General features: G+C 37.9%; 1 protein-coding gene across 1 annotated transcript in view; it reads left to right on the top strand.

The window, feature by feature from the left end:
- The window catches only part of Lbr (lamin B receptor), a 28,419-nt gene that overhangs the window by 1,493 nt on the left and 10,441 nt on the right, over positions 1–16,485 (top strand). Inside the window, exons 2-7 of the mRNA XM_005326525.5 lie at positions 2,581–2,759; positions 4,460–4,699; positions 7,487–7,570; positions 8,016–8,208; positions 9,455–9,651; positions 11,790–11,844. Of these exons, the coding sequence (XP_005326582.1) occupies positions 2,595–2,759; positions 4,460–4,699; positions 7,487–7,570; positions 8,016–8,208; positions 9,455–9,651; positions 11,790–11,844 (934 nt within the window). The 5' untranslated portion in view covers positions 2,581–2,594. The remainder of the gene's footprint in view (positions 1–2,580; positions 2,760–4,459; positions 4,700–7,486; positions 7,571–8,015; positions 8,209–9,454; positions 9,652–11,789; positions 11,845–16,485) is intronic.

Raw genomic sequence — 16,485 nt, 5'->3', positions numbered from 1 at the left:
GTATCACTCATCAGTAGAGAATAGCAGCAGGGAATCCTCATCTTGATAAATAGTAACACACTGGAACTGAAATATGTGAGGATTCTAGTACCAAATGACACGGAAGTTAGCCAGCATCTGGCTTAAAGAGAAAAGCCTGAGGGTCGTATGTCTGGTCTTTGAAGATTGAGGACACTGTGTTCGGTAAACAATCTTTGCAAATGCATTTGGTTGAAACCCTTGGAGGCCTATCTGTGTATCTTGACTTTGTTAGGTGAGAGCTTAATGACACATATATATGCATAATGACCCATAGTGTCTTGGATCTTTTGTATCCTATTCTGGTTATTTCACTCTTGCAGGAGATTATATTAAGATATGATTTCATCATAGCACCACATTTGGCATTTGGGTGTGGATCTTATGCAAAGTGTGGATGCCCATAATGTTTCTGTCTTTAACTTTTGGAAATTGATAGAAAAGAAACAATCTCCTAAGGATCCTGATGGCTTCTTTTGTTTGTTTTCCCCACCACAATAAGAAAGACCACTGTCAAGCCTCAGATTTCAATTAAGTCTTTTTTTTTTTTTTTTTTGGTAGTACCGGGATGAACCTAGAGCCTTGTGCATGCTAAACACAAGCTCTCCTACTGAGCTACATTCTCAGCCCTGTTAAGTCTCTGTTTTGTTTTAAATTAAGCTTAGAGACTCAAAAGATACCCACCAGATGTCCTAATTGAACTAAAAATATATATCTCATTGATAACAGAAAACCTTTTTGGCATTGACCTATATTCAGAATTGCACAGATGTTGTTAATATGGTATATACTAGGTACAATGGAAAAATGCCAATGAATGAAATTTTCAAAAGGGGCAGAAAGAATCTGTTCAAGTGTTTTTTTAAAATGCAGTCAGGTAGTCCCAAAGTCTTGAAAGTCCTGTTTCAAAAATTTATAAAGTGTTGCTTGACGCGTACTTGTCCTTTTTCAACTTGGTTGACCAATGTAGGAGAACTACTACTAATAAAGGAGGTTTGACAGAGTGTGGTGGAGGGGGGCACAAGAGAAGAAGGAAGGAGGGCACATTTCCTTCCTCTTTTTTTTTTTTTTTTTTTGTACTTGGAGACTCTGAGCTCAGTGTTGAAATGGGCAAAGCTGCTGTTATCACCTTCCCTTTTTGTGCCCCTCCTCCTCTGCACAGGTGCCTCCCCCTTCCCAAGTGCCTTTTAGGTGACTCCTCAGCCAGAGCTGACTTCATTCCTAAAGCTTCTGGGTTCTTCTCCCCCCTGTAAGCCCAAACCTATTTATTATCTCGGTGATGCTATCTCAGGTATTAGGAAGAAAGCAGTCTCTTTAATGTGCCAATTGACTGACATCCTCTAATCACCAGATAAGTACTTGCATTTTCTTTCATATACCAATTTAGAGACAGTCTATCTAAACTGGTGAAGCTTGTTAAGTTTTTTCTCACATGATTAACAATGAAGAAATGTACCTAGGAAAGATTTTTTTTTTTCTCAAAAGGGGTAGGTAATGCAACTTTCTGTTGCTGTTACTGTTGGGTAACAGCTCTTGTTAGAAGTCAGTGAATAATGTATATTTATGTGCTTGGATGATATATTGAGAATTGCTTAGTTGGTGACATGCAGAGGGAGAGAACACATTTCTCTTGCTATCTTCATTTGGTGGTAGAGATGGGTCAGAAGCACTGGTCTTGTCATTGGAATTGTGAATCTGCTAGTCAATCACTATCTAGGAGCTGGAAGCTCCCATCCCTCAAGTGATATTTGAAAAAGAGGGGCAAAAAACAGCAATTCTTGAAGGTTGTAGTTTCTTGAAATGTAAATGAGACTTCATGGATGGTGTTTTGATGTAGTGGGAAAGAATGTTCTCACTGGGGTTGATGTCTGCTGTAGTCTGAAGAGAGAGGAACTTGGATGAAGCCCAGGTCCATGCTGGTCTAGGTAGGTGATTGATGTGCAGTTACTTGCGATGCTTTTGGTCTTCAGTTCTAAGATTTGAACTTTATGAAATAAACCCCAAACTTACTCTCCATTGTAGATTTGGAATTATTTTTTCCGTCTGATGAGTAAGGTAATTTATTAGAAATGTAATTAAATGTATTCTTTAAACCTTTGAAAGATAATGCAGACCTACAAATCAGAAAATGTTTCCTTTGTAAGATCATGCCCTAATTTTTGATGACTGTAGGTGGATAGCATTTTGCATAGTAAAACTGTTTGGTGCCTGTTATGTGTTGTCATTATTAATCCTTAGTGTCAGTTACATGTATTACAGTGGTCAAGTCATCCTTTATGTAGTGATTCCAAATGAGATACAATGAAACTGAAAGAACAGCTTTTATGTTGTCCTGCCATTTCACTCACATTTTTGTGTCCTAGGACAAAACAGTTATCTGAAAACTTCAGTTTTCTCATCTTTAAGGAGTTGTTACACTCTCTCCTTTGGAGGCCTTCTTGACCCTAAAATCTTGACAAGCTAACAATTCTGGAAAGTTGTATTTTAGTGATCAACCTATGAAAAAAGACAAGTATAAGCATATCTATTGACTCAGTTTTTTTTTTCTTTAAAATTGTTTAGACTAATTTTAGAAAATGCCAAGTAGGAAATTTGCCGATGGTGAAGTGGTAAGAGGTCGGTGGCCTGGGAGTTCACTTTATTATGAAGTAGAAATTCTGAGCCATGACAGCAAATCCCAGCTTTACACCGTCAAATACAAAGATGGAACTGAACTTGAATTGAAAGAGAGTGATATCAAGGTAAGAGCTCCTTTGGTTTGCCAGGAAGTGGGAATAACTATAGGTATGGTTTCTAAGTTCAGGGTAGCCTACCTGACTGTTGGGAGGTACATGATCAAACTCCTGCTTTGGGTCACATATTGTTTTTGGCCCTGGGAATGTATGAATGAGGCACAGAGCCTGGTTTCCAAGAAGCTGTAGGCTCCTGGGGAAGACATATCTTTACCTAGACTGTCTCTGGGTTTGATCCATTCTGAGGCTGGAGTTTTCCATGGGTGGTGTGAGTGTAGAAGGGTAGGGAAGGGCCCTAGGTTTCATGGGAGGCTTTCTGAGACTGACACCCAAGCTGTGTGCTAAGAACAATGTAAAAAACTCAGGTAATGTGGGGATGGCTTCTGCAGAAAGGGCTGCATCCAAAGGCTTGGCGGGTAGTAGGATTTGCATGTGCCCAAGTGCCAGAAGGATGTGGCATTTGGGGGACAGAAGAGGGGTAGCAGGAGCCAGACTGGAGGAATTTTTAATATTCCATTCCAGGGGTTTGGACTTCATCCTAAACACTGAGGATGTCATCAGGAAAGTGACATTAATTAGATTTGAAACCGGTCTATGGCTTCCACCTATCTAGTGAGGACTCTGACTTTAAAATAAATGATCCATTGAGTATAAATATTTATATTAGATGCCATAAAACTGGATTACTAGGGGGAAAAAAGATTACAAAGTTTTTATTAGAGTCCATAGACATGAAATGACTTTGTCAGAATGCTATAAAAATATCTATACTTCTAGTCTGTTTTGGTACTTGTTGCAGATCAGTGACAAATAGTTTGGACCAATGGCCTGTGGACCACACTTTGTTGCTCTAGTAAATATTTTAGGCTTAATAGGCCATGCAGTTTCTGCAGCTCCAGGCAGTATGGAAGGAAAAGGAAGTAGCTGTGTCCTAATAACACTTTATTTATGGACACTAAAATTTGAATTTCAGATAATTTTTATACCAGGAAATGTTCTTTTTGATTTTGTTTGCAGTCATTTTAAGAGATGTAAAAACTATTCTTGGAGCTCAAGAGCTACACACACCAAAAAAAAATGAGTGGTTTGTATTTGGCCTAAGGCCTAGCTTGCAGTCCCTTGTACTAGATCCCTAGGAGCAATGGAAGGGTGATTTGGAGTAGGTTAGTACAGGGTAAAACTGTGCCAAGCAATCCAAACTTGTATTTTGTCCTCAAGATCTACTTGTGTGTTTTAGTGGGATTAGTTTTTTTGGTTGAATACAATTTCTTTTGTCTTATCCTATTTTTAATCAATGTCGTTTATAACCTATTTCCACTTATTTATTTATTTGGTAATGCTGGGGATTGAACCCAAGGCCTTATGCATGTAAGGCAAGCACTCTACCAACTGAGCTCTATCCCCAGCCCTATAACCTATTTTTGAATATGTTATTGAGAATATATGCAGCTAATTGGGCAAACATTTGCATTTCGTGGAAATACCTTCAAAGAACAGTTAAGGATGAAGAGGCTGCATTTGTCTCATAAGAACTGGATTATTATTGCAGCATGTTTCTTGGTCCCATCCCACTGATTCTCAGATCCTGAGATCTCTCTTGGTGGCTATAGAGTTAGTGGTAGCCTTTAATGGGCTTTGTTGTCCTCTTCTGGTTTGACTGTCTCTATTATGATTTGTGGTAAGATTTTTGCTGCCTTCTTCCTCTCTAGCCTTTAACATCCTTTAAGCAAAGGAAAAGTGGCTCAACTTCCAGTTCTCCCTCCAGACGCCGTGGGAGCCGGGGGAGCAGAGGGAGCCGAGGCAGCCGAGGCAGTAGGTCAAGATCACGCTCCAGATCCCCTGGTCGAACACCTAAGAATTCCCGAAGATCCGCCTCTGCTTCCCACCAGCCTGACATTAAGGAAACAAGGAGGGAAATTTTGGAAGTAAAATTGACTCCACTCATATTGGTACTTGTGTTTGTACTTACACATTATGTCATTGGTCCAAAATCTTGTCTCTTCCCTTTATGTAAATGTTTACTCAAATTATTTGCAGTTAATAATATTAAAATATTAGTGAGACATCAAATCTAAGGTGATGACTATGGAAGGTTATGTAGAAAACAAGTGTTTGACATAGAAAATATGGTTCTTTCAAATATTTAAAAAAAGAATGTTGTTAGGTTGTAAGAAGAGTTATTTGATATTATGGTCTTTATTTATTTAAATATTTTTTTAGTTGTAGATGGACACAACACATATCTATCTATCTATCTATTTATTTATTTATTTATGTGGTGCTGAGGATCGAACTCATGGCCTCATGCATGCAAGGCAAGTGCTCTACAACTGAGCCACAACCCTAGCCCCCAATATTATGGTCTTTACAAAAGTAATGTTTAAATTTGAAATGGATATAGTTTTAATACTTTTTTTTTGGTACCATGGATTGAACTCATAGGTGCTTAACTACCGAGCCACATCTCCAGCCCTTTTTAAAATTTTTTATTTGAGACAGGGTTTCACTAAGTTGCTTAGGGCCTCACTAAGTTGCTTATAGCCTTGCTAAATTGCTGAAGCTGGTTTTGAACTTGCAGTCCTCCTGCCTCAGCCTCCTGAGTTGCTGGGATTATAGGTGTGCACCACCATGCCTGGCCAAAACTCTATACATGTTTACTAGTTCATGTATGAAATGATGAGACAAAACCATGTTATAGAGGCATCTTCTTCCTCTCTCGGCATCATTATATTTGACCACTTTTCCTATTCAGAGATGATCATTTCAATTGAATGACTTTCAGAGTGTGTTTTTGGAAATATCAGGGTGTGTTGAGCCTGTAGGCTTTGTACAATGAATATTTTAATTGATAGACCAAGTAGAAAATATTTTAAGAGTTACAGTAAAATTTATCTTATATTCCATTCACTTAATATTACCTCTTTTCTGTATAAGATGCACAGACTTTTAATAATGTTAAAGAACTAGACTATTTCCATACTGTTTTTTAGTCAGATTTTTAAAACTTTAAAGTACTGGTAGTAACTCTTTGGTGTTATTTTCCCACAACTTTTTGTTTGTATGATAAATATGGATATACCATAAATAATAGAGGTGCAATGTAATTTTTAAGGTCAGTTTCCTTTTTTTTTTTTTTTGGTATCAGGGAATTGAACCCAGGGATCCTTAACCAGTGAGCCATCTCCCCAGGGTCTTCTTTTTAATACTTTTTTTTTTTAAATAACTTTATTTTTTTTAGTTTTTTTAATGTGGTGCTGAGAATCAAACCCAGTGCCTCACACATGCTAGGCAAGCGCTCTACCGCTGAGCCACAATCCCAGTCCCCACCCCCCACATTGTTTTCTGTTACACTTTCGTTATTAATATTTAGAGACTTACACTTTTGCTGTGTACTTTTCTAGTCCAGTGACATAAGAGCATACCTACCAGTAGAGCTCCTCACTAGGAGAGCCGTGGTCTACTGTGTGTAGTAGCCCTGGTCTACTGTGTGTAGCTCAGTAGTAATTGCCTCATTGTATCCAGTATTCCATCTCCATGAATCTTTTTGTTTAACTAAGAGAAGTAATTTGCAGTCAACAGAATTCAGAGCTGACTAGTGGTGTTACAGTATTTATGTTTATGGTTACTTTAGATTATATGTTGGATTTTTGAAAAACTGGGAAATTGAGAGTAGCTTTTAAGTGATTTTATTTGCTAAGTGGCTTAGTGGCACTTTAGTAAACTTAAGTATGTAGTGAATGTTATCATTGCTCAGGAAGAACTTGGTATTGTATTAAGACTGTACTTTGCCAACTGTTCTCCCCAAAGATACACTTGGATTTTTTGGGGGGTTGAGGATTTATTAGTATAAAGGAGCAGAGTCACAGATTTCAGCTGCACATTGCCTGAAAAATCTTTTGTAAACTAAATCATATCCCCTGTTCAGTCTGATAAAAAATTTAAGAAGCTGAATTGAGAAAAGGAATGTGTAGAAAGGGGAAATTTAAGGTTAAGTAAATACTAATAGTAACATCCAGAAAATAGTCAGTTTGTAGATTACTAGTAATAGTCTATGTATACCTACTGTTTTAAAATTTTCCATTATTGGCTATTTTGGGACAATGAATATATTTTTCTTCATTTTTAAAAATATCTTTATTTATGTTTATTTTTTTTATGTAGTGCTGAGGACTGAACCCAGCCTCACACATGAGAGGAAAGCACTCTACCACTGAGCCACAACTCCAGCCCCTTTTCTTAAAATTTTTTTTAGTTGTAGATGGACACAAGACCTTTATTTTATTTTTTAAATTTTTATGTGGTGCCAGGGATCGAACCCAGTGCCCTCATGTATGCTAGGCAAGCAGCGCTCTACCACTGAGCCAAAACCCCAGCCCCTTTTTTCCTCATTATTTTAAACTGACCTACTATGGAACTAATTTTCCAATTTTTCCTTTTATCTGCCCCTCACAACAGATATTAGAGTATCTGACAATGAAATTATAACTTATAGTCAAATTACATTTGAAGGTGAAAGATCTATGTACAGTTCTATTCCTTAAGGTCCAATCTTTTGAAAGTCTTCTAAACAATTTATTTTCCCTCTTTTTAATAAAAGGAGGCTGAAATTCTCTAGGATTAGAAATAAGCCTTTGACTTATTTTATTGCTTGGTTTTTCAGCAGTAATTTGTTGGTTACCATCATGTTTCTTTTAAGTCCCAGTTCTTTTGATTAAAATGTTTTATATTCAATATAGAAGCCATTTGGAAACAGCATCAGCATATACAATGGGGAGCCTGAACACATTGAGAGGAATGATATACCTCGTAAAAACACACAGGTATGAAAATATTCTCCTTCATACTGGGTAATTTTTTTTTTCTTTGTTCAAGTGACATTCCCTCCAGAAGCACATTGGAAATCATAATATTTTATACTCTTGTTCTACAGTTCCTAAAATTAAGAATGAATATATTTTATTTTATTTTTTAAAATATTTTTTTAGTTTTTGTTGGACACACTGTCTTTATTTATTTATTTATTTATTTATTTATTTATTTATTTATTTATTTATTTATTTTTATGTGGTGCTGAGGATTGAACCCAGTGCCTCATGCATGCTAGGCGAGTGCTCTACCGCTGAGCCACAACCCTAGCCCCAAGAATGAATATATTTTAACAAATTTATTGAATATAGCTGTATTGAAATGTTAAATTAGTTAATGTAGTAGAATTTGTGGTCATTATTCACTATAGATATTTAATACTACTTTTTTTTTAATTAGGAAAGATTCATTTTGTCACAAGATGGTAGCTATATATCAACAGAATATAGTCTTCGTCCAAGAAGAGAAGAGATCAAATTAAAAGAAATAGATTCTAAGGAAGAAAAAGTTGTTACTAAAGAACCCACATCACCAAGAACCTTTGAAGTGACCACCCCACAGAAGAAGGACTTGGAATTTGGAGGAGTACCTGGTAGGCATCAGTACTGGGCTTCAGGAGGGCAGCTGGTGGGTGAGTGGTAGTTGCTGTGAGGTGCTCTGGAAAGACTTCTCTCTGAAGAATTCTGCAGGTGGGAGAATGAGCGAGGTGGCAGGACTGGGCAAGAGCCTTCCAGAGGACAGCAAGTGCAAAGGCCTGAGCTAGGAGCAGGGGAAAATGGAGTAGAAAGGATGTTGGAGTGGTTGTATTGAAACTTTCAGCAGTCTGTCCATTGATAGGTTTTGAGCAAAGAAATATAGTGCTGTTTCAAAGAAGTGATAAAGGAAGTTTGACCTGAGAGCTATGTATAGGAAAGGTGATGATCGATTGGGAACAGAGAGCTTCTGATACTCAGACCTGAGATGGCAGGGCTTGACTTTGGCAGGAGCAGTGGGAACAAGCTGCAGGCATGAAATGGGGTCATGGTTCTACTCTACCTGCTAGACAGGTTCAATATGAGGGTCAGAGATTTAAAGTGTGCAGAGCCTTGAGATCATTAAATAGATGGAACCGATGACATTTTATGAGCTAGTAGAAGAAAATACTTCTTGGCTAAATTGTTTAAAATCCTGCATGATGCAATTGCTTTATATTTTGTAAGTTATAACCCTTGGCCAACTGGTCTCTTAGAGATCGTGTCCAGCTATCACTTAATATCTGTGGGCACATTTCATGATTATATGAATTTAACAGTAGTTTAGTTGTTTCAAATTTAGGGATATAAAGTCTTTTTGTTAAGATTAGACTGAATATTTTCAGATGTTCTGATCTTAAGTTTGCTAGTGTTTCATTTTTCTTGCTCTTAGAGTCCCTGGAGGTTAAACATTTTAGAGCTTAATTTCTGAGGTGGGATTTAGCTTTGTTCTCTTCTTGTTACTCTAATGTCAGTGGTTGCTTGCCTATTGGAGGTGACAGGGAGAGATTAGGATTTACTAATGGTATGTTAGGAATTGATTTCACACCATAAAGAAGCCCAAATGATTTTTTTCTTTATGAGTGGGGTGGGTACTGGGGATCGAACCCAGAGGCACTCTACCACTGAACTACATCCCCAGCCCTATTTCTTTTTTATTTTGAGACAGGAGCTCACTAAATTGCCTGGGCTGTCCTCGAACATTTGGTCCTCCTGCCCCAGCCTCCTGAGTCACTGGGATTTCAGGCATGTGCCATGGTGATTATTAAACTAAATAAATAAACTGGATTGAAATTTGAACCTTTAATGTTCACTAATTATTTGCAGGTGTGACCCTCATCATGCTTGGCCTGCCTGTCTTCCTCTTCCTGTTGCTGTTGATGTGTAAACAGAAAGATCCCAGTCTTCTGAAATTCCCCCCTCCTTTGCCAAATTTGTACGACTTATGGGAAACCAGAGTATGTGGAATCTACCTACTATGGTTTTTTGTTCAAGCTCTGTTCTCCTTGTTGCCAATTGGGAAGGTAAGTTTTTGCTAGTAAAGCATAATATGGTGAGATTTTTCCATACCTTTCTTTTATGTTTTCTAGACAATTTATACTAGTTTTAAGCTGTTGTTGGACATAGTCACCAAAACTTCCTTAGTTACTCCTGTGCTCTAGAATACTTGCTTATTAAATGGAGCTTTAAAAATCTGATTGAAATTTCCTGTGTAACTTTCCAAACCAAATAAAAAGAACAAGCTATTTTTCAAATTAGCCTGACTCTTGGTGGAGGGAGCTCAGAAAACAGTATTACCCTCAGTACTTGTCATTCCAGGTGTGGCTTTTTAATTGTTAGGCAGCTAAGCTCAATGGACTTTCTCTCTCTTTTACTTTTTAAAAAAAATAGGATGAGTTTTTAATTTTTATCCCTTTCAGAAACTCACTGTCAAGAACATTTTATGTACTTTTTAAACTCATGTAATATCCTTTAAATTTGTTCCCATTGCTAAATGTAACATTCTCTTCTTTCAGTAGAGTACTTGACTTAAATATATTTAAAGGAACATGAGATTCCCTAAGCAATAAATAATTTATTTAAGGATCTTATTCTTAGGGCTCTGCAAGTTTGCCAACTGTAAACCAAAGGATCAGTTCTGTTAGGGGTGGTGAGTGCCAGTGCTGGGCTAGAGCTGCAGACTGAATGCTGTGGGCTCTCAGCTGTGCCAATGAACCTTGAATAAGACTCTGCAGTCAAACTCAGATTAATTTAGGGAATGGCTAGTTTGAACTAGATGATGATTTATTAAGAAAAGCAGTTTCAGTGGATAAAATTATGTATCCATCCACACACACACCCTCCCACACACTGACCAAGGTGACTAAAAAGTACGAGTGTGTGTGTGTGTGTGTGTGTGTGTGTGTGTGTGTGTGTGTGTGTGTGTGTGTTCACAGGCTAAGGACAATATTTACTAAACACCTTTAATAGATGAGGATCATTTGACATTATCAGTTGGGGTTTGCTAATCCTATGATCTCAAGACAGTTTATGTGTTTCTGCTCTTGGATTCCTTTTGATAGCTAATGAAAGGCTACAGGCGGGCTGGGGATGTGGCTCAAGTGGTAGCACGCTGCCTGGCATGCGTGCGTCCCAGGTTCGATCCTCAGCACCACATACCAACAAAGATGTTGTGTCCGCCGAAAACTAAAAAATAAATATTAAAAATTCTCTCTCTCTCTCTTTAAAAAAAAAAAAGAAAGGCTACAGGCACATGATACTTACTGTGTTAGCATTTTACATTTTAAAAGAGTCACTACATTTCTGAGTAGTTACTTTGGGGAGTACATTGTGGCTGTCCCTGGGCAAGTGGACGTTTCACTCATCTAGTTCAAGTCCTGTATTTCATGAGTACTTTGTGGGAATCACTGTGCTGCGTGCTGTGAGTAATGCCAGGTAAAAAGATGAGAACGTTCCAGTCCGTGGAGCATGCTCACAGTTGCTTATTAGAGATAAAAGAATCACATGGGGTTATTAACTGGATGAGCATATATAACTCTTTTGAGTTATGCAGGCATAATACCAAATAGCACACTGGACATAGTAGACAAATAAGTAGAGCAGAGCCTGATTGCAAAGACCTTGCAAATGTGAGACAGTCAGTTGTACTCTGTTTTGTGAGTGGTGGGGCTTAAGCATAAGATTCTTGAGGTAGGAACTCATCAGATGTAAAGGTTTTTTTTTTTTTTGGTGCTGGGGATTGAACCCAGGATTTTGTGCGTGCAAGGCAAGCACTCTACCAACTGAGCTATAACCCCAGCCCCCAGATGTAAAGGTATTTAAGCACATTCAGTCTTGTGGTACATAGGATGGTTTTGGAAGAGTGGTTGTTGGCAGTGTTCTTAGTACACTGAGATGTTGTTAATTCCATTTATATTTAAGATAAATTCCTGAGGGTGGAATTGCTTCATCAAAGGACTTGCCATTAAGATTTTTCTGCAACAAATTACTGTATTTTCTTATTAAGAGATATCCTCTTTCTTAGGCATAGTGAAATTTAAGAGATATTAGAAGACTACATACTTATATTAGAAGATATATTATTTTTATTAGAAGATTCTATCAAAATACATAGGAAGGATGGTAATGTACTTTTTTTAATTAAAATTTTTTTTCTTTTCAGGTTGCAGAAGGAACCCCTCTTGTTGATGGAAGAAGACTCAAGTATAGATTAAATGGTGATTTTTTTTTTTTTTTTTTTAATGACTCAAGTTGACTTGAAAATTTAAGGAGTTGCACTCCTTAAACTGTCACAGTTGATTACACTAATCAATAGAAAATTATCTCTCAGTTTTGAAGGACATACAAATAAACTACTTATACCTGTAGCCAATGTATAAAACTTATGCCTTGAAAAGTAACAGCCACCTCAGTCGTTCCTGTTATCTAGTTTTCTTATGTTTTTCTTTCCACATTTTTTTATTGGTGCATTATAATTGTACCTACTTTTTTTTTTTTTTTTGAGAAAAAGGAAAAAGTTTTACTGCTTTGCTAGCAAAGGAGAAACATAGGGGACTCCTGTCCCAGAGGCTGCGATTCTGCCCATCAGGGAGAAGGGTGTTTTTTTTTTTTTTTTTTTGGTGCTGGGGATCAAACTCAGGGCCTTGTGGGGGCTACAACCCCAGCCCCAAGAAGGGTTTTGTTTTAAAGAGGTGGTTCAAAGGCTATATTTTATAGTTGTCTGTCCAGAGGTATAATTCACTTGTTAATTTGGGAGATGGTCATTTCTGTGATCTTCTGAGTTACTTCATTCCTGTGGTGGGTGTTTGCTCAAGGACAGATAACTCTGCCTAGGATGAAGAAGAAAGGTAATCCTGTTTGCCCTGACATTAGGGAGGGGGAAAAATTAGGGAAGAGGAGGAGCAAGAGGGCAAGAAGGAGAGAAATGTTACAGTGGCAGAGCAGCAAGGGTTATAGTCAAATCATAAAATGGACCACTGTTAATTTCCCCACTGTCAATTTCTACATTTCTATGGAAAGTGAGCAACAACAACTCCAAGCTGCCTCTTGCTGGAAATGACCTCTATCAGGTTGGGCATGGACAGTTATTGGTATTTAGTATCAGGGCAGACCCAGAGGTCCATGGTGGCAGCTGGTGGGTAACTAGTCAAGGCATCATATGGCAGGGATCATGCTAAGACAACAGTAAACAAGACAGGAAAAGCATTACTACTACTACTGCTTTTTTTTTTTTTGTAAACTATTAGCACAAAAGGAATTAGTATTTCAGCCAGACTTTGAAAACCACGTAGACAGTAACTCAATCATGTCAGTGAAAAACAGCTTGAGTTAATCTACGGAGGAGGTTAGGTAGATTTGTATGTCTAAGATCAGGCTAAGATTGACTCAGGACAAACCTGTGACTCTAGAATCCTTTGTGATCATCATTATTATGCACTCTCACACAAGAACCCTTCCTTTATACCGTCCAGCTTTAATTACTTTTGATAGGGCTGACACAAGTGTACATCTGAAGTTATATTAAAAAAAAAAATTATCCTTTTAAATGTTCGCATAGGACTATGCTTTGTCCGTACTCTGTTGTTACATATTTGTATATGCACACAATATAACAATTTACAGTTTAGTTTTCTTAGCAGCATTAGCACTACTTAAAATACTGTACTTGTCTAGGGTTTCATCATTTGAAGCACTCCCATGGCCTGAGATGGTGTGGGCATCTTGGCCACTCTGACCCTGGGAGCTGTTCCTGTCCTTGCTCACTTGGTTCCAGCTGCCTGGGTCTGAACTGTCTTTTGAATTTGTGCCTTTGCCTGGAAAACTTTCCCCCAAATGTCTGATAGCTACTTTTTTTTACTTTTGTTACATCTCTGCTCAGAGAAGCCTTTAGGTCCTTTCTTTCCCGTGCCCTATTTTATTGTTCTCTCTTGGCAGTTTGCCTTCCCACATCAGTGTATTTATCTGTTCTTTGGGGTCCCCACGCTAGAATGTACTTGTGTGGGCTGAGGCTTGATTGTGTTCCCTGTTGCTCTCTTGGTGCCAGTAGATGTGTGGGCACTAGTGGGTGCTCACAGATGTGGGCACCAAGGCAGGATGACATGGTCCCACATAGCAGCTTGAGAAATGGGCAGATGTCGCCCCCTGTTGGTCTGGGCGTTTCCCGCGGTGTAGGAGTATATATTGAGGGGATCAGTCCAACTTGGCCATTTGAAGACTTTGATAAAGTACCATTAACTTGATTTTATGACGTGTCTATGTCGTAATCTTTTAATGAGTGTTTTACTAGACTAAATGGAGTGTTTTTATTTTCTTGAACTATATTACAGATACTCTTCAACTTAAGATGTGGTTATGTTTTCACAAACTCATCTTAAGTTGAAAATAGTGGAAGGAGAAATGCATTTAATACATCAAATCTACCTAACATCGTATCTTAGTTACAGTCCACTGGAGCCTGGCAGTCATTCACCCTGTGATGCGTGGCTGACTGGGAGCTTTGGCTTGCTGGCACAGTTTAGCACCAAAGAGAGCCTGGGAAGAGATCCATATTGGAAATATGGTTTCTACTGAATGTTTTTTGCTTTTGTACCATGTAAGGTGGGAAAATTGTAAGTTGTATATATTTTTGTGTGTGTGGTACTAGGGATTAAACCCCAGGCCTCTTGCGTGCTAGGCAAGTGCTCTACCACTAAGCTATGATTCCAGCCCTTATCTGTATCTGTTTGAATGTCTTTTTATCCTGTCCATGCTTTTTTCTAACTTTGGATATTTTTTGTTTAGTGCTTTATCCAGCATCTAGTCTATCTGAAATCACTTTACTGGGTTCGAAAAGGGAAGCAAAGATACTTTAGATGCCTCCTGCCTTTTAATGTCATGAGAAGCATCTATTGTAGCTCAGTGCCAGATGCTGGTGGGTGCTTAAAACTTGTTTGCTGATGCTGGCAGACTTTTTGTTTGCTTTCACCAAACTCCTTGCTAATGGAACAAATTTTAGAATCTGTGATACTCCCCTTCTCTTTAGTTGTGTGTTCCCAGCCAGTGAAGTGGAGTCTGGGGAAAGATGGGTTTACTTTTTGCTATCAGGTCTCAGGATATTAGTGTTCTGTGGGTTTCTTTCTAGGGTACAGTTTATTTCCTTCTAAGTGATGCTGTTTTGCTTTTGTTTCCTTCCCTTAGAGGGGTGTTTCACAGAGACTTAGTTAGCACTTGGACATGGAATTCTGGTCTAGTTGCCTGATCCCTTAGGAATGATTGCTGTAAGCTAGAGTAAAATAAGGGAAAAAGGGAGGGGAATCATATATCACAAAGAAATAGGAGGAGAATAGAGAGAAAGGGTGGGGAGGAAGAGTAGACTGAAGTAGAGGAGATTATATTTTCACTTATATGTCTTTTTAAAAAGATGAACTCAGCTACTGTGTATATCTATAAGCTCTAATAAAAAGGAAAAAACCTTCCTCTTCTGGTTATTTTGGTTGCAGTATTAAGAAATTTCTTTTCATAAGCATTTGCCACTTAAGAAATTTCAAATAATTATTTTTAATCCACATAGCTGCTAGAGAGCAAAAAAACTGCTTTAATCCACCATTTTTTTCTTTTAAATTTTATGAGAGTTGAATGAATATATTTAAAAGTTAAAAATATTCATGGGAATAAACTAATGAGGGCATAAGTAGTAAATAAATTAGAAATTACTTTTTCACTTTATGAAAGCTTTTGACTTTAGAATTCTAGTGTAAATAAGGTCTACTTCTTTTCTGTGTTTGAATGTTTATCCAATTTGATGACTTAGCTTTCAGGCACTTGGCTCCCATAAGCAAAACTATTTCTCCAGCCAAAAGACAAAATAGTTCACGGTGTCTCTCTGTATGGGTCAGCGGCAACAGGACTAGTTCAAGGAGTCTCAAGGCTGCTTTCCAATCTGGCTGTGTGTGTGAATGTCCCTGCTAGGTCCTCACACCCCAGCTTTACCAGAGGGTTGTTTGATTGCACTCTGAGGGTGGGGGTCTTGAATGTTAGTTCTAGATGGTAGAATATGACTAAAACCTTTGGAAGCCGTTATTGACAAGTTAATTCAAGTATAAATACTTATAATTTTACAACAACTAAAATTACCTTACCATTCAATAATGACATTAGATTTTATGTGCATGGCCAAGCTCTGTTAATACTTAGCCATCTAGTGATTGGGGATATAGCTCAGTTGGTAGAGTGCTTGCCCTGCATGCACAAGGCCCTAGGTTCATTCTACAGCACCAAAAAAAAAAAAAAAAAAATCTGATTTTGGGTTGAGAGTTTGTATTAAATGCATTTTGAGATTCTTTTTTAAAAAATATTTTTAATTTTTTAGTTGTAGTTGGACACAATACCTTTATTTTATCTCTTTACGTGGTGCTGAGCATTGAATCCAGGGCCTTGTACGTGCTAGGCAAGCGCTCTACCACTGAGCCACAACCCCAGCCCTGCATTTTGAGATTCTTAACAGTGAATTTCTGTGAACTTCAGCTTTCCCTTAATTAAAAGCAGATAATGATTGCTTATAATGAAAAATAAAAAATATGCTAAAATATTTGAAAAATTGTACAAGAGTTATGGTATTGAGGATTACACCTCAGATATTGCTTATTTGTAGATTTGTGTCTATTTAGTCAGAATCATGAAAGTAAGACAAGTGACACTGCATTAGCCGGGTGCATACCTAGGTACTCAGAGACTGAGGTGGGAGGATCTCTTGAGCTCTAGAGTTCCAGACCAGCCTGGGCAACATAATGAGACTCTGTCTTCAAACCAAAGTAACCAAATAAACCCCAGAACCAAAACCAGCACATTGCATTGTTATATAACGATGTAAATTTTATGTG

This window comes from Ictidomys tridecemlineatus, chromosome 10 (assembly GCF_052094955.1).
Source record: "Ictidomys tridecemlineatus isolate mIctTri1 chromosome 10, mIctTri1.hap1, whole genome shotgun sequence".
Classification (NCBI taxonomy): domain Eukaryota; kingdom Metazoa; phylum Chordata; class Mammalia; order Rodentia; family Sciuridae; genus Ictidomys; species Ictidomys tridecemlineatus.
The sequence above is the reverse complement of the archived record's forward strand: the minus strand, read 5'-3'. Positions and strand labels throughout refer to the sequence as shown.